General features: G+C 46.9%; 1 protein-coding gene across 3 annotated transcripts in view; it reads left to right on the top strand.

Annotated features, from left to right (window-relative positions):
• Positions 1 to 24516, top strand: part of CEP68 (centrosomal protein 68) — a 277505-nt gene that overhangs the window by 207665 nt on the left and 45324 nt on the right. For all 3 annotated transcript variants that reach the window (XM_069608166.1, XM_069608164.1, XM_069608165.1), the window contains exon 6: positions 5737 to 5906. In XM_069608166.1, the coding sequence (XP_069464267.1) occupies positions 5737 to 5888 (152 nt within the window). In that variant the 3' untranslated portion in view covers positions 5889 to 5906. The remainder of the gene's footprint in view (positions 1 to 5736; positions 5907 to 24516) is intronic.

Genomic DNA, 24516 nt, shown 5'->3' with positions numbered 1-24516 from the left:
AGAATCCATCCAACTCAGCTGAAAGAAACCTCCATACACTAGATGTAGGGAGGGCAGTCTTGTAATCCATGAACAAAACTAAACCCCTAAGGAAAACAGACCAGCTCTTTGAATCCATAGAACCTGGTAGAGAAGGCGATTGTTAGGGAGAATTCTCTGTTTAGGCTGAATTTCCTAACCTAGTGAGTCCCCCAGCAGCTTTACTGGATTTTTGGGGTTTATTTTCTTTCTCCTGCCAAGAGTGAGACTCTTTTACCCTCACTCTTGGGCATGATTTGAGTGTGTTTCTTTGAATCTAGATGTGTTTAATGGGCTATGGGGTCTTTTACTCCATAGGGCTTCATGTGTTTTTGTGATGTGTGTTACACAGCACCCTCATGCAGTAACACAGGGGTGTCATAGTGACCCCCCAGTATAGACTCCATACCCTGGGACTGACTACTGTCTCCCAGGGCATGTAAAGTCACCATTGACTTTACTAGTCTTAAATTCTGAACAGAACCACTACAAACCATCATATTGTGGACGTACTGGCTGGGGCAATTCAATTGCCCCGGGGTCTGTTAGTCGAGGGGGCACGTCTCCATCCCCCCTGATCGAGTTTTGTCTGGTGGCAGTGGATACTACTTTTTATATTCAACCGCAAATATTTTCCCATGGGATTTCCCATTGTTTTAGTCTACTATCTTTATTTAATTATTTACGGTAGCCTCGAACATACCGCCGGTTTATTTAATTAATATTAATTCTCCGGTTGGTATTTTTGCCAAAACTTGTTTCTAAAATGGCATTTCTGTTCTCTTCTGTGACTCCAACCCAAGTCGAGCCCTTTGTTCCACTTTTTGGCAGGCTTCTCCACAGAAGCCCTCCAAAGTGGTGCCACTCTGTCTGGGGTACTTAGGAGGGGTGGAGGGGGATTTAGGCACCCTGGACTGAGTTGCCTAGGCAACTCAAGTCGCACTCCGTCACCACTTAGCATGTTTGAGTGACAGCTAGGCTGAGTGAATGGGGGTTTTTTGCATAAAAGCAGGGCTTTGGGGACTGGAACTTCAGAAGTCGCCACAGGACCTAATAATCTGAAGAGGGAGAAGCTGAGCCGACCTGCCACGACGCCACCACCGGTGGAGCCCTGCTGGACCATCTCACCACTTTTCCCCAACGACAGAGGAGATCTCACGCCGGAGAGTCTTCTTCCTTTGACTGGTGGGGATAACCAGTTTCACCGTCTTTTCGCCTTCCCGACGTACCTCGTGGCCGCCTTGCCTGTGCCAAGCACCCCGGCAACCGGAATACCACGTTTTACCGCGAACAAAGGTACCACCTTTAACCGGAAAACTCTGCGGCTGGTTTCTTCCCTGGTAGCGCAACGACCTTCATCTTTCCTCCAAGTCGATATCTTCTCTTCCCCTGGACGACAACGCGACTTGCACCCACTGCCAGGAACAACTGCCACCGCTGAAGGATCCTTCCCACTTAAGGTACCGTGTCCCGCCAGGCTTCCCTTGCTACCGACTGTATGGGGTAGATTTAGCCCCTGGCTTTCGAACCTGGGTTAGCCTGGGACACCCTGGCTAAACTTTCCTAAGCCTCTCAACTCTTTTTTGAAATCCCTGCAAGACTTTCTAATCCTAGTGTAACTGTGTGATCTTGGGCGCATTTGTGCTCTGCTCTCTCTAAGAGTGGGCCCACCTCTGTATGAAAATAAGTGGTGTTTCACTGAGACTTATCTGATAAGGAAAAAGGAGTGTATATATTACAATAGTAACTGTGTTTAGAATATTTTACAACAAGAGTGCTGGAGTGTTTCAAACAGTGTGTTTTTAAATAAATAATTATATACTTTGATACCAAAGCTCTGGTCAGTGTTTGCTTGTATTGGTGTGTCGGAGTGCCTATTGTGTATACTTTGCATACTGCCTAACTCTTCTTGAGAGAAGTCTGACTGCTCAGCCACAGCTACCAGGTAAATCTGAGTGGTACTGACTGCTACCAAGTGGGTTTACTGCTAACACCTGTAGTCCTAAATCTTTTGCAGTGTTCCCTAAGGGAACTGCACAGGTTTCTGCCTAACAGCGATCATAGCTCTATAAACGCCATCTCCGTAGGGATAGTCAAATGCATACAACTGTGCTATTCCCTTTCCAAAAGAGCGTTGCCTTTCACTCCCAGGGCTTACTCTACCAGAGGCAATGAAGGCTCCTGTACCTTAGCCTTCATTGCAAACGTCCCCCTAGACGTCATTTGCAAAGCAGCTACATGGAGTTCCATTCATACCTTCACACAACATTATTCCATTGATACTCACTCATACGCAAATTCACAGGTGGGAAAAGTGGTGCTTAAACATCTATTTGCTGCTGTACCTTCTCACATCCCACCACCTTCTCCAGATGCTGCCCACTAATCTATGCAGAGCATGGGATCTAAGCAGATCCACAAGCCTTAGAAGGGATACACCGTAATCGTATTTCTGATGTTTGTATCTGCTTAGATTCACATGCACCCACCCTTTCTCCCCTTGGAGTAGAAGGTGCATAGATGTCTTTCTTGCTTTATTACTTTTTATTTGCTTTATTACATCTGTACTCAAGCTACACTTCCTGCAACCTCATGTCAGAAACAAACAATCTGAGGGACCTCGATGCGTGAAGGGCCATGGGTACAGTAGATGTCACATTAGGCATAATATTAGTAACATGCCCAGTCAACGTGAATGTGAATCTAAGCAGATGCAAGTATCAGAAATACAATTATGCTCAGTAATGTATGATATATATTTCCAGTAACTGTCAGACAGCCCTGCACATAATGTGCAGATACTCATGACTCAAAGGCCCTGAAAATAGGAAATGACACAGAGATACACCTGAATGACATCCTCTGCACATACGGAACAAATGAAAGGCACATTGGAAACTTGTCTGAAATCTCCTCCACTAAAGGCAACTAACTGAAAGAAGCATCTAGCTGATGGCTCCTGTACATATGGTACTCTTAACAGACACAGCTAACCTGGCTGACAGGTTCTGCTCATAAGAGAAATATGGTACATACTTTGTTGACATTCCTTTCACATAAGAGACAGGTGGTAGGCATATCTGCAAGCCCCTGCACATGCAAGGTAAAAAGTTCAATAATTATAGGGACATGACGTGCTGCGCTATAGGTACGTTTCATTAACTTATTATTTATTTGACTCCATGAGTTAGGCCAGAACTTGCCATGACAATTCTTACACATAATACTTGATTTAAAACAGCACCAAAATAACACTTTGCATTCTGTTAGAGTACATGTGGCATTTTGCACTACAGTCTGTCCGTTCTATACTTTCAGAGGATACAATCAGTGTATAAATGCTGTGTGACCCATCAAGGGAATTCATCCCTGGTCCCCTCAGGTAGGCCGCCCCTCAACCCCTCGCCCTCCCTCATGAGGCTCGGGAAGTCACCTCCCCCGCTCTGCAACACCCTCTGTAGGACCTCACCCAGAGAGACTCCTCATGTGGGGACAAGGACTTGCGTTCCTCTCAAGAACTACCAAATGCGTGTATGGCCTACTTGGGGAATATCAGAAAATATGAAGGAGATGCAGTGTAAAAACCAGGAGGAAGATGTTACCATTCGTTATTTTCAACTAGAAGATGAATGGCTCTTTAAATGGAAATGTCCATTTAAATCGGATGAAGAAGCTGAAGTGGAAGCAGACTCCTCTGTCAGCTGAGACGGAGAGCCACGTACGTCAGCCAGTGAAGCCCCAGGCAGACTCGCCACAAGGGAGGGGAGGAGACTCTACAGTCGGCATAAGCCGCAAGTTTGAAAACTGCTGGGAAGCCGCAAAAGGAACCAGGGATGGGCAGAACCAAAAGGAGAAACGGCAGTTGTGGTGGCGTGATCACTGAGACCCTGTGGTGGACCAAGGATCCCCCAAACTGCGCCGAAAACATTAGGCTGAGTCGAACGGCTACCACACGGTTATCCGAGGATTTGATGAACTGTATCGAGAAAGGATACGGATATCGAGATGCTGAAGTGAAGCGAGACAGCGAGAGAACAAAGAAACAGCCTACCCTGAGTGGACAAATGCCCCGGTGACCACAGGGAAAATGGGAGACCCGGGAGGCTTGTGAGAAAACGTTATGGGACCATTCATACTTGTCGCAGTAATATAACGGGAAGAGTAACCTATTGCAATAAGAGAAACCTGAATACTATAACTATTGGAAAAGATACTACATTAAAAATATAAACAACCGAGGAGAGAACCACAGTGTTAAGTGAGAGAAATACAAAGGCAATAGAGGCTATAAAATACCCCACAACTGAGAGCAACATGCCTGGGGGGGGGGAGACAACCACGAATATTTATAAAAGGCTGGAGAAGCTAAAGTGATAGAATATTCTAATCTGGGGAAGAAGGGAGGGGTTGTAAAGAGGGGAAAATTAGTCTGTGTATCAATACCCTGGGAAAAGGGGAAAGGCCCCTATATGAGTAGTTATTCAACACTGAATAGAAAAGAATTGTAAAACAACCCTGACAGAACTATATGAACTGATTAGGAGTCACAAGGGGCTACTTAAATATATCATACGAAAGAAGAAGAAACTTGCAAGAAACAGCCCAAGGAGAAGGGAGTCATTCTCCTATTCTTAGTTGGAATACTGGTAGGGTCAGTTGGGTTTAGTTTGGACAGGGACATTTTTTCTTTTGGACATTCACCAACGACCACCGTAGTTAGTTTGGTATGTAGGGACAACCCCTTTCCCATTCTTTAATAAAACCAACACTGAAATGGCCACAGTCAGTATCCTCCTTCTGATCCGCCACAGCTGACACTAGTGCACTTTATTCTGGCTACAGCATCAATCTCACCCCCGCCCCACCCCCTGTCTGTGATGCTAGCACTAATTCTACACTGAGTATATCCTGCGAGAAATGTGCATTCTGACACTAGTTTTCTACTGTGCTTTCTGGCAGCAATGGTAGTAGGTAGAGACGACTCCTACACTAGCAGAGCTCTCAAATTCCCAGTCCTGAATTTCTCTTTGCATTGTTGTATTTGTCGTTCAGCATTCATATTAGCAAACTCAAAACTGAAAGTATCTGCATGCAAACGGAAAAGCAAGCCTAGATTTGCTGCTCCTCCCTTGAATTCTTACCACTGTCCAGTCTTCAGATTTTTCAGCTTGTTAACAGTTTGAGGGTTTACTTCTGAGTGTGGCAGTTTGTGAATCAGATTATTAGTTGTCTGGGCCGTGCCTGGATGCTTGGCAGGACTTTTTAAATGTTTTATTATAACGACCGCAGTTAGTTTGTGGTCTTGTAGTTTGACGCTTGTAAGTATTTTTAAATGGGGGTTTGCCCAATGCCCCCTGCTCCATACTATGGACACACAAATTAAGTCGACTTACAAGAGTCAAACTGCAAGATCACAAACAAACTGTGGCCAATGTAATCACTGTAAATGACATCAAGCACTTCAGAAATGCAATTTTCTTTCCTCTTGTTTGATTACTTGAGAGGTAATGGAAGACTTGGTCCATTGAAAAATGTATCTAAATAAATATTCAAACATTCTCAAATGAAAATGTCTGTTAATCCATATATATATTTATGTATTGGGATTTATAAAATGCAAATCATGCTTGGAAATTGCTGACTGAATGTATTGCATGCTCTTAGAATCGTTCTATGCTTGCAATGTTTAGTAATATTAATTACTCTTCCTATTGTTAGTACTGAAAGATGCAATTGCATTGATTTCAAAAAAATCTGAAGAGCTTGAAAGCCACGGGGAGAGACTGTATGCTTCGGTTCTTGGTGCCATGGACCTGATCACAGACAGTAACCTGAGGATGAATGAAGACACTCAACATGTTGTTTCCTAGGAAATGCAGTCCTCCTAGGTAAGAAGAAAGCTAATCTATTATACTTTTCAGTTCAGTCTGTACTTAAAAATCACACTTCTGACACTTCTAATGTACAAGTAATGCAGAAAAGTATCCAAATGCATCGGACACTCCGTCCCCTGCACACCATAATACTGAAGTCAGCCAAAACAAGTAGAATTATACAGTTGTATATAAAGTCCAATAGTTCACAGGTATATACGAATGAACATAAAAAAATCAGTTCCACAACAATTCAATTGTACCAGTTAACTTTGATAACATACCTCTGAGTCTTAAAGTTAAAAAAAGCACCAATGTGCAAATACAGCATATATAGAATGCGTCTAGTGTTAATCTGCATGCATTTCCAAGAGAAAGAAGGACATTAATCAAAACGTGTATTGATAAATACCTGAAACCGCAACGTTTGGGGTTCCTTCACAGTAAATCACCATATGCTGTTGCTAAAGCCACTAAGCATACAGCTGAAAACAATGTAGAAAAGAGGGTTCAAAAATCTCTGCCTATGGTATTGTGTGGGAATAGCAGTCAGAGTTTAACAGAATTACCTCAGAGATATACAAAGTCAACTAGTATGGTCCAAATAACAGCTGTAAGAAAGAGTTGTACCATCAAATCAGTACATATCCAGATAAAGGGTATTGTGGTGACCATCTAACTCAGTTATGCTGTCTCACCTGCTTGTTAAATCGTTAGCTCCGTAATAAGCTGCTACGCATGATTACAAAAACTGGAAATGCATCTGAGAACGCCTTTATGCATTCCCAAGTAACCTCATTCAGTATGGAAGTCACACATGTCTCCACACAGAACATCGGCCGCCTATGGGTTATGTAGTCCATGAATGTGCTTGCTCTCAAACAGATGGCATTAAAGACTTCTCTATCTTTTCTCTTCAATGACCACTTTGGTAGATAACGAGATTCATAGGATAACTTGTGTATGTAAAATTTGTTGGACATGGACATCACAATTAATTCACTAGCGGTGTCCATTGGAACCGAGATTTCAAAATATGGCCTTCACACAACACTGCAGTAATTTGATATTAACTCAAATGCGAGAACTTACATTTCTTTATCTTGATTGGCGAAAAATTGATATGCTCAAATAGGAACTTTTTAATGAAAAGAATAAGCGCCAAAGAGGCTAAATAGGTTAAGAGCAGTTCATCAAAGGCAGTGTCTAAAGCACTCCATGACGTGTCCAAAAATCATGCTATAATGGGCCAATGCTGAAGAAGTCTTGGAGCCAACGGTGAGGAGAATGGACAGTGAACAAGGTACATGTAATATATAACAGAGGCTCACTTTTTAGCAACGTTTTATAATGGACATTTTTCCATGTACTACAACACATTTTTCTTAACTCATGCATAGTATTAAGTGGGTCAGAGGGCATTATGGGTGTATAGCACGACTTTTGTTTGATCTCAAACAAAATCAAATGTTTCCATCTCTGTTAATCATTAGAGATACAATACAATTTCACTCGCTTAACACGAACTACTGTAGAGTTAACGAAAGTCCCCAAATGCTACAAGTATATGTACTGAAAGTAATCATTGGAGGTACGTCAATGTGGAGATGAAATGCAAGTAAATTCAATAAGAGTAACAGATTTAACATTACATCAAGAATTGGATAAGTGTTAACAGTAGACCTCGGAAAGGGTACTTGGAGAAAATAATGTAGATTGTACTCCTCATTGAGTTCTTTGGGATGCACTGTATCCAGTAAGTGGATCTAGTGCATTTCCCTCTGCAACAATTTCTTAGATTTGTCACCCCCTCTGGCTGATGTACGGACTACTTCCAAGACCATGAATATAATCTAGGCTAGATTGTGTCAACGCTCTACAAAATATCTTGCTACTCGAGATTTTGAATTGTGCGCAAATGTTTCCTGCTTGTCTGCCCAACATATAGAAATCTGCATGGGCATTTGATTGCATAAATGACTCCAGTGACGTTGCAAGTGGCAAAATGCCTAAGTACGATCTACTGGCCTGCATGTGGATGTTGGATGGTGTTGCTCTTAATGATGTTATTGCATCCCAAACATGGTAATGTGCCTTTGTTCCGTGTAGTCAAAGATCTTCGTGTTTTGGGGTAGGCCCTCCTCGCTCTAACCAGTCACTCTAAATCTCCTACCTCTTCTATATGCCATCAGTGATGTCATCAATGACATTTGTGATGTCATCTTTGATGTCCTGGGTGTTGGCCTTAGCAGTGCACGGCGGTGGTGCGAGTTATGGTTGCTTAGCTTACCATAACTGGCAAATGTCTGGGGGTCGCGGTTTTACTTTAACCATAACATACCTTTTTAACAACTTTTTTCACTGAATTTCATGTGTTTTTACCACTGGACCCTAATTTGCTACAACTTCCTAATATCATAATACCCCCAATATAGCAGCATTTTCAGCTGATGTAGAAAGTTTGACCTTAAAACTGTGCCATTCCCCACCTCCTGCCAACATTTTTAACATTTATACAAATTTTTTGCAACTTTTTCCACTGTTTTTCTGTTCGCCGATGTTTGAATTTCTGACGTCATCGCAGACTTTCTAGATGGTGTCACTTGACCATGCGCTCGTGTGCAGTATGATGATGTGTTGGCGAATGGGGCCATGCTTCGCGAACAGTTCGAAACTGCATTTTTAGCTGCTCTAGGAAGTTTCAAGCTGAACAGCTCCTCAACCTATTTTTACTCATCCATTTGCAATCTAGGACAGAGCACATGCTTGGAAGAATATTAGCAGAACTGCTATTTATCTTCAAAAATAGCATCAGTTATTGCCATCCCTTCTCCCCAGGAGCCGCCAACACCAGCTGGAGGGCCTACACAATGGAAGAAGCTCAATCTTGCAGCAAACAATCAAGAGGACCAGGAAGATAAAGTAGAAGAAATGGCTAAACCTAGCACCCAGAAAGAATCATGGATGTGGCAGTTCTTTACCACTGTTGGGGGGTGGGGGGGTATACCAAAGGTTAAGGCTACCAAGGTAAAATGCACTGAGTGCAATGTACTCCATCGTGGACAACCTGGGCAGTGTTCATACGTGACCACCTCCATGTGCCGCCACACTAAATCCAACCACCGGAATGCTCTCAGAAAGGCTGTTCCTTTCTCAGGAAGTAGTTCGCTGTCTTCCTCTACCTCATCTCCCTCAACCAATACTGCCACCACACAGGCTACTCCTGCTTATTTTTTACTTCTATTTTTAGAGTCCATATATTTTACATTTTTCTGTAAAGTAGTTAGACTCAATTATATTCTCTGACATTACCGTTAGCATTTTATACTACGCTGATGAGAATAATGGACAATTGTATACTAGACAAAAAGAAAAAAAGCACAAACAATGTTCTGTCCCAATACTTTTCTCTAGCATACAATAAAGACCATAATTCATGGCCCTTTGACTATCAACCCTCTCCGCAGTCCCCTCTCTAGGCCATGCATGATTAAAAAACCCAGATTGCACGTGCACACCATCGCACAAAACAGCCCTTCTACCCTTTTTACTTTTATGTTTGTAGCACTTCCTTGTTGCCTGCTTTGAAACATTCGCACATATATCCACCAATACGTTAAAAAAAGCTCTACATATAACCCTATCAACATATTAAATTTGAACACAACTGCCACTTAATGTTCTACAAATCCTTTGCATATGCATTTCTCTTGCCTATCCCAAAAAACTGTACACACTGCTGCTATAAATGCACATATGCATTGTGCAGTAAAAGAAGTGCATGAAAGGAAAGAGTAGTAGGGATTGCCAAGTGCTCATAGGAGCCCAGAAGTAACGAGAATAACAAATTAGTTCAGGGAAGTTTAAGGAAAGCTGTGTGTTATTAACATAACACTGGACATGAGAAAAAAAAGAAAGGCATCATGTGAACCATAGGGACTAAACATATATGGAAGAGCCACAATTATTGGATAAAACCCTGGGTTAATCTGCAGGTACACAGTAAGGTGGTGCAGTACAAACAGCCCAGTTTCAACTGGGAAGGGCGGTTCGAGAGGAAAACAAATCCGCCAGTCCAGTGCCCGATCCATGATGCTAAAGGTATCATATAACTGTTCATGAGGATACAATGGTTGACCGTTTGAAAGGCGGAAGTGGCATCAAGGAGCACTATCCTCCATCGTACTACAATCCTAAATGCCATATACACTTTATATTATTCCACTATATTACAAATACTGTATACTCCCCCTACAGTACTTATAATTACTATGCACATATTACTATATTATGTGTTGCCAGTGGCCAGATTTTCAACCACCACAATAGAATTAAACCATATAAGTACATACAATACACCTTCGCATAACAAAACTCACCCTGGACCCACTGCAATTGAAATGTTGTCTGCAGACTCCAATATTGACTGTGGACTCAGCGGCATCTACAAACCCTTTTTCTTCACCTACAAAAACAGCTCCATATCATCTTTATTCCACTCCCGTACACTTTCCACTGTCTCTTTCAGCCATCAAATTACCCCAAATGTGTTTTCCAAACTGTGCATTCACAGCGCTGTCCGCGAACTACCGCAGCACCTGTACGCCCTTTTTTCACCTATAAACCCCCCATATCGCCTTTATTCCACCCCCACCCTTTCCAGCCACCAAATAACCCCCAATGTGTTTTCTGTAGTTTCCCCACTGTGCTATCCATGGACACTGTCCGTGGATCCAACATGGTGACCGTTTAAAAAAAAAATACGCACCTCACGCTTTGCACCATCCAATCAGCGGCCGTGTTTGATGTCCTTACACATCACGCCGGACCCTGATTTGTCTGTCCGTGGACCAAATGGGGAAGTGAGTCCGTAGACTGGACATTACACATTTTTTGTACCTACTTTTGTCCAGTTATTAAAACAATTACTGGATGGATTTACACCAAATTTGCAAAAGCACGCTTTTGGGACAAGCTGCCGCTCCTGGCGCACATTTGGTGAAAATCCGTCCAGTGGTTTGGGCTGTAGGTGTGAGCAAAATTGTAATTCCATTGTGTCTGAGGATTTCCACACATTTTGGGACCCCCCCCCCTATAACTTTGCCCCCATACCCTTGACGAAACCGTATTCGTCCATGGGGTGCGAAGTTATAAGCTGCCCCAAAAAGTGCTCTTCCTATGGGTTGAGCAACTTAACCATAACTGCCGGCCCGCTACCGAAGGCCCTGTAAAATATATATTTCTGGAGCCTGTGGATCTGCTTAGATCACATGCTCTGTATGCTCTGCATAGTCCAACATCTAGTGGAAGTCGCAGAGTATTATAAGATTTCTTTTCGAAAATCAAACGGATGTCGACAGGGTGTGTTAGTAATACTATCCTTAATGTGACATGTACGGTACCCATTGTTTTTTTTTCTGCCATCTAAGTCGGTGGCATATGCAGAGTTCTCTTCCAGGCTGATGCCTTTAATTAGTTGGAATTTTACTTGTAGACTTTTTCTTTCCTGTATTGTTCGCCTTGCCGCACGGCCAACAAACTGCTCGAGGGCTTCAACGAACAAACTCATCGTCGACGACCTGACGCGGCCTACAAGGGCCTCTTCGGGCTTCGACCCATTACAGTAGGGAGAGATGGGGAGGTTCTTCATACTGACCTCTTAGAGAATGAATATTCTCTCATACCCATCCCCCTTTTTTCGCCAATCTGCCCTTATAAAAAATTGACAAAACTCCCTTTTTAAATTTCCCCTACCTGCCACTGAAAGTTCCTGTGGAAGGACAAGCACCGAGTGTGCAATTAGTCTCCTGAGGGATCACCCTGAAAGTTTGCAAATGCTGTAAACTTTTTTGACCGAAAACCTTAAAGGATCGGTGCACCAAACGCTGGGCTGCTCACGCCATGCAGGCCGAGGCCTTAATCAACGTGACTGAAAACTCCAGTGAGGGCAGTATCTGAGTCATGAGTGATGCCTAATGCGAGCGGGTTTCATCTGAACCCTGTGTGCGGGTCCCCGACTGCAAGAAGCAGGCCGGTGCTATTTGATGGAGTAGACACCCGGTGGCCAGAGAACAGCACAAAAAAACATACCACACGGCTGACTTTCGATGCTACCGTCGAGCGTCGAAGCCCACGCAGTGTCCACGGAGAAAGCCTCTGGTTCCTCACTATCCTCTCGGCCATCGCGTATGCTTTCACCTCATGTCAGGCCTCCGAAACTGAAGGTTCGGACATCGCCCACAAAGACACTTCTTTCATGCGGCAAAGTACAGGTGGTGAAAGGCGTTTCGGCGTCCCCCAAGAAAATGCAGGAGTTAATCAAGAAACACATCAGTGCTTCCCTGCTTAAAGCGAGGTTGGCGAAAAAGTCCCAAATTTCAAAGCCCGTTCCCTCGAAGCACACAGGCTACAATCCCCCCCCAACCTCCTTCTAGACTCTTTCAGGGGCTATGCACCACAAAGATCAAACTCCCGCCCAGGCATCCCCCATCATGTCAGGCTTCCCACCTTCATATGACTATACACCTGAAGAGTTCAATAAAGTCTAAGAGGATGTCAAGTTTTGTGGACTTTATGGACAGACACCCAGATCAACTGTCATCCCTCAAAGATGCATCACAGCCAGGGGCCTCAGCACAGCAGCCCCCTGCCAAAAAGTCTAGTCTTGAGCCACAGCCTAGCACCTCTGCTCTAGGCACCCCGGCCTCGACCTACCAAGATCCCTCTTAGGACTTGTACTATGATGACCCCTCAGGGTCACAAGACCCAGGGTCTCAAGGGATACCTTTATAGTCCAGACCAATTTTCTGATGACGACATTTACGTAATCCAATCACCAGACCACCAGCACCGGTAGCAGATTCGGCCGTTGATAACCAACTACAGTACAATTGACTACTAATAAAGGGCTGCACAATACTTTAATATCGACAATCAGGATGCACAGGTCGACAAAGACTTGGTGGAAGACATTCTGGGGGACTAAAGGTCTCCCACCCAGTTTATTCCGCTCCTGCAGTCTGTAATTAAGACTCATCCAGCCATCCCTACTGGCGCCCAGTCTTACAAGGACGGTCAACCCTAGAATAGAAAAACTATTCACACCAGCACCCACTGATCCACTGTATATTATGGGTCAGTTAAACCGGATTTATTAGTGGTCACCACCACCAGAAAGAGGGAAGGCCCTCCCCTTACATCAGCAGAGCCCCTGCAAAGAAAGCAAATAAATATATACTTTCGGGAGAAAAGTTGCATCCTCTGCGGCATACCAGACCAGAATCTAGTTACGGGTGCCACGAATGGGATGACCTGGAACGCCAAATCGAAGCCATCACGGAACCCCTAAAGGTTCCATTGTTCAAAACTATTTCAGAAGGCAAGCAGATATCAAACTGCATCCTGAAAAAAGACCATGATGCGACAGATTATGCGGGACGCATCATAGCAGAGGGTAAGCTCATCAAGCGCCACGCCTGGCTCAGACGTTCAGGGTTTAAGTTAGAAACTCTGGCAACCCTCTTACACATGCCAGTGGAGCCTAATGTGTTATTCGAGAAGGCCGTCGAAGATGCCCTTAAGGGTGCTAAGGAGGACTATGGCACACTCAAATCCCTTGGCCAGTTGACAAACAAGCCCTATTTTCAACAGGGCTCCTCAAATAGAAGGTTTAGGGTGAGGGTGCTCCACCTTCCTCTGGGGACACACAGGAAGGACAGTCCTCGTCTTGGGGCCAATCGCGAGGTCAAGGTTCCTCTTCCAATTTTCAAAGAGGAAATAAAAGGGGCAGAGGAATGGGCAGAACCTCACCTGGGGGAGAGGCTCCATCTCTCCCAAACAATGATGCACCCCTTCAGGTCCCCTCCCTTGCCACTCCAGTAGAAGGCAGAATTTCACACTTCACCCACGCATGGGAGGGTATAACGTCAGACAAGTGGGTGTTGTCCACCGTGGCAGGCGGGTATTGTATCCAGTTGTTACAAAATCACCCTACTGCCCGCCAAGAAACAGGAAAATGTCAACAGAAGAAAAACGCTTACTGTTGGAAGAAGTAAAGACACTGCTGGAGAAAGACGACATAGAGATGGTACCAGCAAACCAGGTAAACAAGGGTATTTATTCAGCGTGCTTCCTTGTGCCAAAGTGGAGCCTAATGTGTTATTCGAGAAGGCTGAATAAACTATCATACATCATATCAAAGAAAGACCTTTCCATGTGCCCAGTATTAGATCTGCGCCCCACGAACAAATATGGCAAACCCCAAATGTTTCACATGACCACGCTCCAAGAGATAATTCCACTCCTAAAACGGGGGCGGGGGACAACATGGCAACATTGGATATGAAAGATGCATACTTTCGTATTTCAATGCTCCCTGCGCACAGAAAATATCTGAGTTTCAAGATAGCGGGAGTTCACTGCCAGTTCAAAGTACACCCCTTCAGCATTGCCTCAGCACCAAGAGTATTCACAAAGGTACTCGCAGTAGTGGCAGCACAAATGCGCGGAGGGTCCAACCCAGTCCACCCTTAGCTGGACGACTGGCTAATCACTGGGGAATCTCCTCAAATTTGCAAACAAAATATGCAAAAAAACAATAGTCCTTCTTTTCAATCTGGGCTTCTCCATCAACGAAAAGAAATCCAAGTCTAGTCCCCAGCCAAATAAAACAATTTCTAGAGGCTATTCTAAAGTCGAAGGAGGATCTGGCTTTCCTCTCAAACGAGAGATTACAAAACATGCTGTTGCAAGTACCTCGCTACAAAGTCGGTCGCCGGATAACTGTACGCAAAGCAATGCGCTTGCTCAGGATGATGGCCTCATGCTTTCACTTGGTTCCACACGCGCGCCTGCGTCCAATGCAGGAATGGTTAGAAAAACAATGGTCTCGGGCAAGCGGTCAGTGGGACGATCTAGTGGTTGTTTCGCTAACCTTGGTACAGGCTCTTCGCTGGTGGTCCAGGGACAACCTACTAAAAGGAAAAACCCTTTCGCGTTCCACCAGCACAAGCAATCCCGACTACAGATGCCTCACTCCCTGGATGGGGGGCTCACATCCTCCTCCACACAGCCCACGGCCAGTGGACATGCGCCACAGCACAAAAACATATACTTCCTGGAACTGTTGGCAGTCCTCAAGGCTCTTCAAGCCTTTCAGCAACCTTTTACAGGTGAAACAGTGCAGGTCCTCACAGACCGCACCACTGCCATGTTCTACTTAAACAAGCAAGGACGCACACACACACACACGCACGCACGCACGCACTCTCGCACTCTCGCACTCTCGCACTCTCGCACACACGCTCTCTCCCTCTCTCCCTCTCTCCCTCTCTCCCTCTCTCCCTCTCTCCCTCTCTCGCTCTCTCGCTCTCTCGCTCTCTCGCTCTCTCGCTCCCCTGCTCAAATGGGCAATGTTTTGGGAAGGAAATGATCCTATCCCGCCCCCCTATTCGCAGCCAAAGTGAATGTACTCCATCGAAGCCAAGGGGGAAAAGCACCCACCTCCTGGGTACATGAAAGAGCCCTATAACATAGAGAATTAGATGATTAACACCAGCCATGCCCCAGCTCCAGAACTCCATTTTGTATTAGGCCCTGGCGCCATCTTTTACTAGGCCCAAAAACCGCCACTCTGTGAGGCTGCAGCACTCGCATCTCCAGTCTCACACAGAGGGGCCAAGCCATCAGCACGCCAGGCCAGCTGTGCACTAGCCTTGTTCCAACGGAAGTCCATCCGTTTCCTGTCCCCTCAATGTTGCAAATACCTAGTATCGTTTTTCAAGAATTCGCTCTGCGAAGAGCGTGAGACAGTACCAGGCCCCAGCACTATGCCCATCCATCTCCACTAAACTGCCAGCGTCCCCCCTGATGCCCAGCCCACCAGGCCATAGCCCACCATACCTCTTAGTCGCGACCCCTCAACTCTTTTCATGCCGATAAACATCTGACCCCCCTGGTCTTGACCATTTCAGATTACCCACCACAGATCTAAGCCTGCACAGCAGTATATCTTCCCAATAGCGACACGCATCTGCTGGTATCATGAGGCACCGGGGAAGGTAGACTGTAGATCAAACCCCCGGGGGAGAAACTTGGGTACAGCAACTGCAGTATTAATAATGTCCCAAATGTGAGGGTCAATATGCCTATATATTATGTCCTTTTTCGAAGAGGGTGCTAGAGACCCAAACAAGATGGCCGCTCCCTTGTGAGCTCCCGCACGGCCCAATAAAATCCTGACTAATCATGTCATCCCCGGTGGAATTCCGCATCCAGCCTGCAGCACACGTTGCCACAACAGCCTTTGCCATCGATCAAGCCAAAAATTGGCGATCGCCGGTGCCCTGCGCGGCCGAAATCCCGACAAACACGTCCGGGAGTGGAGGGAGACCCAGAGGCCCACCGGCGTCCAGCTGCCTGCGCCGAGCCTTCCGGCGGGGTGTCAACGACCGTGACAAGAACAGCAGCGAGAGCAACCCTTAACGGCCCCTGGCAGACTAAGAACTCCCGGGCGCTGTCACCGATCGAGGAGCGAGCCGGCTCTGGTGTGTGCAACCTGGTGGGGAGCGGAGCGTGAAGACTGGCCGGCGACCGCGGACACAGTCTCCTGAGGCGCCGCGGCGAGCCGGGGCCCGCGAGAGGAGTCCAGACCAGTGAATCCGCGCCGCTGCCTCCTCCCGCCCAGGCGTGGTGCGGCACCGCTCGGGAAGCCCTCCCCGGCGGTGCAGACACTGCCCCCACCCGCATCTTGACACTGTTGGCCGCGCTGCATGCTGGTCGGTGGCCGCTTGGGGACAGCTCAAGGGAGAGAAATCAGCAGTGCCCGCCACACCCAGTGAAGCCATCGAGAAAGCGCCAGAGGTCCCAGGTGCGACGCTTGCGGCGCGGCGAATCCAGCACCTCAGAGACACTGGGAGGCCAAGTCCATCCGGGCGGCCTCCCCCCATGGGTTGCCACAAGAGGCACTGCAAATGCGGCAGGGAGCCTGCGGCAAACAGCACCAGCCAACCCCCCCCCCCCCCCGGCCACCTCCCTGCTACCGCGCCACTACTATCCAGCATAACAGTACACCTGTGCTCATGCAACTTGGCGCAACGCCACTAATCCGATGCCTTGATGCCAACCTAATTCACCAGGCATTTATTGAGTCTCTTCCTCAAAACTCTGATGAGAGGTGCATTGCATAGCTACATAGCCACAGCCGGCAATTACGCTACCCCGACAACCTCATAGTGGCGCACGCCCCTCGATCAATCAGTGTGGCCGCCCAGAACTGTTGCCAGGCGCCATTTCCTCGTTCCACCAGCTGACGATCCATCAGAACAACACATATACAGCGCGCACACTCACACGATGGGAAAATCGGACAAGTCGCAACGCAAATTGACCTTTGAAGGCGGCACCGCGTCCAAGCAACTGAGGCATAATTGCGAACCAGAATCCCCACCAGTCATCCGGCCAAGAAGAGTGCGAACCACACACGCTGGATATCAGAGCTCTGCTCCTAGAACTAAAAAATGGAATCAGTAGTCTGGACAGTAAACGAGACGATCTCTCATCCAAGGTGGATCAGGTCCAACACAGGCTGGACAATCACAGTGAGCACATAGACAAGGCAGAGCAACGCATATCCAACCTCGTCGACGGCATGTCGTCCCTCACCACCAGAGTTGCGACTCTTGAAAGCCCAGATGAAAACTGCCAACGCACGGAATGAAGACCTCGAAGGGCACTCGAGGAGGAATAACATCCGGATAGTCGGAGTAAGGGAGAAACAGCTCCAAGGCAAAATGGAAGACCACGTCGAGGAGATGTGCAAGTCCCTCTTCGGTACAGAGGCACTCTCGCATTTGTTTGTCATCGAAAGGGCCCACAGAATACCGGCATCAAAACCCATCGTCGGGGCGCCACCTCGGCTAATCATTGCGAAACTCCTGAACTATAAGGATAGGGATGCGATCCTGCGAATGGCCAGAGAGAAAGGCGTGCTACATCATGACGGCGATACAGTGCACTTCTACCCCTACTTTTCGCCAGCCGTCCAAGCCCAAAGGAGGTCCTTCACCAACATCAAACAAAGACTCCGATCCAATTAAATCCCTTATTCAATGCTGTTTCCAGCTTGCCCGAGAGTGCAACACCAAGGAAAGATCCAGTTTTTTCAATCCCCTGAAGAGGCACACATATGCTTGGATCAAAATGGCTGCGGCCCGCAGGAGAACAACCAACCACGCGCACAGAGATCCCGCCCAACGGAACCCACTGTAGGCAACTACAGGCAACAGAACACTGCATTAAATTTTAAAAAATGTTCCACCGGTACACCTCAAAAGGGACCACTCACCCCACAGACGTGCGACTTGGGAGGATCCGAGCGCCCCTAGCACAGCAATGTTCAAGTTCACTGGTTTCCAGTATCTATGTTGGGTCGACACGACGAGCAAGTTGGGGGTTGCTCGTGAAATAAGGGAGGGAGATCCACACCAGTTGGGAGTTAACAAGTTATACCAAGTTCGAGGCTACCTGCATGCGCTGCCCACGAGGAGGCCACGTCTCTCCCTGCACCCCCCCCCCGCCGCCACACGCCGCAGCCGCCCCTTGGGGGCCTACCACCCAAACATGCCGGCGGTAAATAACCAACGAAAAGCCCCTTCAACGTAGCCACGTGGAACATCAAAGGAGGTAACCAGCCGGCCAAAGTGAGAAAGATGACTCAATACTTGCGTCGACACAAGATAGAGATCGCCCTTATCCAGGAGACTCACCTATCCCCATCCACCGAACACTCTTGGGCAAAAGACTGGGGCTGCCACCGTTACCTCGCCTCATTCTCGTCATACGCTAGAGGGGTGGCTATTCTGATTAATAAAACGACTAACTTCAAACTAATCTCAGAACGGAGAGACGCAGAGGGCAGATCGCTACTGATACGAGGAACGATCGACGGCGAGGACATCACTTTGGTTAATTCATATGGCCCAAACACCGACAGCCCCAGCAACTTCGAATGGGTAAAGACCCAACTGAACTCCATAGGACTCTCCACGATCATATGGGGCGGAGACCTCAACACAATGCTTAATCCCTCTAAAGATAAATCGCATATATCATCAGCAACCCCTTCCAAAGCTAGCCTGCAAATTAGGGAAATCTGCAGTGCCTACCACCTCGTCAACATTTGGAGAAATAAACACCCTGACGCCAGAGACTTCACATTCCACTCCTGGGTACATAAAACAAGCTCAAGAATAGACTATCTCTTGGTGTCGGTAAACGGCCGCTTGCAGTGAGGAGAGTGCAACATTCAACCACGCACACTATCAGACCACTCCATGGTGTCTCTAGAGTGTTCCACCGCACAGACAATCAGAACTACCCCGCATTGGAGATTTAAACCCAGATCACTGCAGGATACTGTCTTCGCTGACGAGCTGCGTTCAGAAATATCATCCTTCCTGGACGTCAACCAGGGCTCAGTGGCCTCGGCCGGGACTCTGTGGGAGTCCATGAAGTGCTTCACCAGAGGAGTCTGCATGGCAAAAGATTGTGGAATCTGTAAACTGATACGCAGAGAACTGTGCATTAGCGAAACCCGCCTAAAAGACCTTGAGGGCTCCCTCCTGGTGGACGACGACCCGCGGATCCTCGCAGAGTTCAAAAAGGAGCTGGAGACGTTCAGGTACACAGCTGAGAGGAAAGTGAAATTCCTCGACCGCCACTGTAAAATACGCCAGTACGGTGAAGGACAACAATCTGGAGCCCTCCTGGTGAGACTCATAGCACCCGACAGGAAACCTACATCAATTGAAGCAGTGACTGACCACTGCAGCAACACTGTCCATTCCACGGCTGAAATCGTTGAAACGTTCCGCTGCTTCTATCAAGACCTGTATGACTCCAGTTACTCCGTCAGTCCGAATGAGCTAACGCAATACCTAAACACAGTGGAGCTCTTTTGGGTCGATTCGGAGCCCAGGGAACTGCTGAACGCCCCCATCACCATAGCCGAGATCCTTGAGGCCATTAAGGACCTACCCCACACAAAGGCGCCTGGCCCTGACGGCTTGACCAGCAAATTTTATAAATTCTTCGCCGAGCTCCTCGCCCTGCTACTCCTCCAAGTATATGAGGAAGCTCTGGCCAATGCCCAGCTGCTTCCTACCCTGTACATGGCCAACATCATACTCTTGCACAAACCTGGTAAAGACCCAACGCACTGCGGCTCCTACAGGCCCATAACTTTGATAAATCTCGACAACAAAATCTACGCTAAAATTCTAACAAAGCGACTGCTGCCCCTCATGCCTGCCATGGTACTAGCAGATCAAGCTGGCTTTATCCCTGGAAGGAACACCTTGTATGGGATAAGACGACTGTTTGGAGCAATGGAAGCACTTGACGAGGAGAGCCAAGCGGTAGCGGTGCTACTAGATGCCGAAAAGGCATTCGACTCAGTCGAATGGCCTTTTCTCTTTACGATTCCCGAGAGGATCGGCCTGGGCAAACGCTTCGTACGCATGATTTCACTACTCTACGAAAGGCTGAAATCCAACATCATACTAGGGGGCCTGCGATCAGCAGACATTCACCTCCAAAGAGGGACCAGACAGGGCTGCCCCCTCTCCGCACTGTTATTTGCTCTTGTAATGGAACCATTGGCTTCCGACCTGCACCTTTATCACCTCCACAGAGGCCTTTCATTCGGGCCCCACAGGATGATCATCTCCTTGTACATCTCCTTGTACGCAGACGACGTCGCCCTGTTCCTCCAGAACCCCGAGGAGAACCTGAACCCCGTGATGAGAGCAGTTATTCAATTCAGACACTTCTCAGGTTTAAAAATCAACACCAAATCCGTCATCTTCCCACTCACCACCGCTACCACTGAATTCACAGACGACTTTGGCTTCCAATGGCAGCACTCGAATGTGAGATATTTCGGCATCTACATGTCCAGACTGAAAGAAGACATTGTACGCGAAAACTACGAGACTGCACTCGCCTCCATTCAACTCAAGATAGACAGGTGGAGGTCGATGCTGCTGACCCTCTGGGGCCGAGTTTCACTGGTAAAAATGATCATTCTACCAAAGCTACTGTACCTATTTGTGAATATCCCTATGTTGCTCCCCCAGAGGCTACTGCAACGCATTAAAAGCATGGTCCTCGACCTCATCTGGGCGGGCCGGGTGGCAAGAGTTGCTTACACCACATTGCCCCTGCCGACGCAACAGGAAGGACTAGCTCTCCCGGACCTGGAGCGCTACTACTGGGCCGCCCAAGCACATTATTTGAGCCACTGGTACGCAACACAGTCTATAAGGCCCATGTACAAATCGAGAGGGCACTTGCATCTCCGCACCTCCTTCGTGCCATAATTTTCGGCCACTTCCCAACTGGCCAACGCTCAATGAACCCTGTCACCACCACCTATTCAATATGGAGGAAAATAGCCAAGAAAAACGATGTCACAACCAGATTCTCCCCTCTTCTCCCAATCAAACATATTCCAGGAATCCCAGTCACGTCCGAGAAAGTATTTCTGTTATGGGCAGCAAAACCTCAGCTGAATGACATGCACAATCTTTTCCCGGAGGGAACCTTCCTGACCCTGCAACAAGCACGAGAAAAGGGAAATGACAATGCCCTCGATACCTTCGTCTACCTAAGACTGCAGCACTCATTCCAGGCGGCAGTCCCGACCTTTCCGCTCCAACCACCTGACTAGCCGCTGCTACACAACGTAATTCAAGCCCAGGGAGAAGGTCACCTAGTGACGAATATCTACAAAGCCCTCCTCGGCGAACAAAAACCGCTGTGCTCGAAGGCAAAGAAAAACTGGGAAAAAGCCTTAGATACTAGAATTCCCGACAAGGAATGGGCCTACGTACTATCCCGTACGCAAAAGGTTGCGATAAACACGAGATTCAAACTGATCCACTTCAATTACCTCCACCAAACATACCACACCCCGAAGCGACTCCATGCGCAAAGAGAATCAATAGCAGCTGTCTGTCTCAGATGCGGAGCGCCAGAGGCAGACTTTCTTCACCTTGCATGGTCCTGTCCCCCCTTAGCCACCTTCTGGAACGCAATCTTCGAAAAAACTTCGGCAATAATAGGAATAGACATTTATAGAGACCCAAAAACGGCGATGCTAGGCTTGACTCAATTGCTGTCGGATTGGGTCAGGAAATTGACGAACCTATTACTCGTCCTCGCGCGAAGAAGAGTTGCATGCACCTGGCGCAGGGGCCACCCTCCGAGCTCCCAACTCTGGCTTAAAGACATCACATATTGTCAGGACGTAGAAACAGACTTCTTAAAGACTCTGCCACTTCACTCTCGCTCCCCCCGACATTTGGGGGCCTTACATTGCTTTCCTGTTGTCAAGGACAGACACATCAAACTTGCAGCCAACATCTCCATCACAGAGTCCGGCCATCAGCGTACCACACGACGGCACAACCACCAGGGCGGCACCACACGAATAACTGTCTCAGTTCAAAGACTATGCTAATATATGAGGCGGAGGGGGGGGCGGCGGGAGGAGGGGAATGGGTATCGAGTTCTGGTCAGCGCATGGCCTCATTGTATGTTATGTTAAAAACACCAATAAAGAAAGTTTCAAAAAAAAATAAATATTATGTCCTTTTCTGTTAGGCATCCCTTTCATATGATGTCCAGGTGCTTTTCATTTCTAATGAATTACTGGTTCCTGTTTAGCTTAGATTACATAGAATGTTTCTCATCTGTGACTCGACCTTCATCATGAGGATGAGCCCAGCTGACCCACGTGCACCAAGATCGACTGGAAAGCAGCATCCTGTTAGCGCCTGCCATCCCCTATGGAGCCGGCTAAACTATACGTTCCCACCAACCAGCGATATGATTTTTCACCCTATGTAATGTCATCAATGATGATGCGTTTGCTCTTTTTAATCTGCTGCCTGTGTAATTTTTGGCAGAGAGCTCTCAGGCAGCAGAGTTCTTTGCTGGCATATTGATATTATATAAACGTTATTATCCTTGTAACCTATCTCTTGGTCTTATTCACTGACGGGGTGTACAATGATTGGGATACGTGTTCAGAGGTCAGTGCCTTCAGATGTGGAACCCGATCAAGCTCCCATGCCCCTTTAACATGCTCACCAAACACGGGGTGAAAAGGGGAACATTGCACCCACATCCTCAATCTCTGAATTTGGCAGCTTGGCTTCACAAGTCATAGAGTTTGGTCCTTTAAAACTACCTCAAAGGTGTATGGAAATCCTAACAGGCCCATAAACCAAACACCAGACACTGTTACTTTAACAAATGGAAAGGATTTGTAATATGGTGCCAGTCAAAACAAATGTAAACCCAATAAAATGTACTCCATCACACATTTTTCATTACATGCTCCACTTACTAGACTCTGGCCTAGTATTCAACTCAATCAAAGTTCACCTAACGGCTCTATCTGCGTACACCACTTCTCAAAACAAGGTGTCCTGGTGGAAAGTCCCTGTTAAGGCTTTCATGGAGGGAGTTAAAAGGCTTTCCCAACCCCCCTGCCCACCACCCATTTTAAACCCGCCTCCAGGGTGGGATCTAAATGTGATGCTCGCAAAGCTCATAGGTCCTCTTTGAGCCTATGCACAAATCCAGCCTTAAACTCCTAACAATCAAAACGGCTTTTCTAGTGGCCATCTCTCCATAAGAAGAGTCAGTGAACTACAAGTTTTGTCCGCGCAAGACCGTTTCTTTGTTATCTACAAAGACAAGTTGGTACTAAGAACTTCAAACTCAGCTGAGAAAAACCTCCATACACTAGATGTAAGGAGAGTGGTTCTTTACTAGGTAAACAAGATAAAGCTGTTGAGTAAAACAGACCAACTGTTTGTCTCCATAGCACCTGGCAGGGAAGGTGATCACATTTCAAAAAACGCCATCTCCAGATGGATAGTGAAAGGCATACAGCTCTGCTACTCCCCATCAAACACAACTCTGCCTTTCACACCAAAAGCTCACTCTACCAGGGGTCCAAGAGCCACTTTGGTCTTCATTGCAAACTTTCTGCTGGACGCCATTTGCAAAGCAGCTACATGGAGTTCCGTACATACTCCGCATTACTGAATTGACACACATTCTAAAGCATATGCACAGGTGGGACAAGCGGTGCTAAAGCATTTATTTGCTGCTATACCTTCTCAGATGCCACCGCCTTCTCCAGACACTGCTTGCTAATCTATGCATATCATGTGATCTAAGCAGATCCACAGACCTCAGAAGGGATACATTACTTGCCGTAATCGTATTTCTGAGGCTTGTATCTGCTTAGATTCACATGCACCCACCCTTCCTCCACTGTAGAGTAGAAGGTGCATAATGTTTTCTGACTTTATCTACTCTTATTTGCTTTATTACATCTGTACTAATGCTACACTTCATGCTAACTCGTGCATGAAAAACAAAACAATCTGAGGGACCGACACGCGTGAAGGATCATCGGTACAGTGGATGTCACACTAGGGTATAGGATTATTGGCACACCCTATCGACGTCCCTTTTTGAGTTTCGAAAACCAAAAATGTAATACTCTGCGGCTACCACTAGATTTCAGCATATGCATAGCATGTGAATG

Source organism: Ambystoma mexicanum, chromosome 4q (genome assembly GCF_040938575.1).
Source record: "Ambystoma mexicanum isolate Mex_15411 chromosome 4q, UKY_AmexF1_1, whole genome shotgun sequence".
Lineage (NCBI taxonomy): Eukaryota > Metazoa > Chordata > Amphibia > Caudata > Ambystomatidae > Ambystoma > Ambystoma mexicanum.
This window is presented reverse-complemented; position numbering and strand designations above follow the sequence as displayed.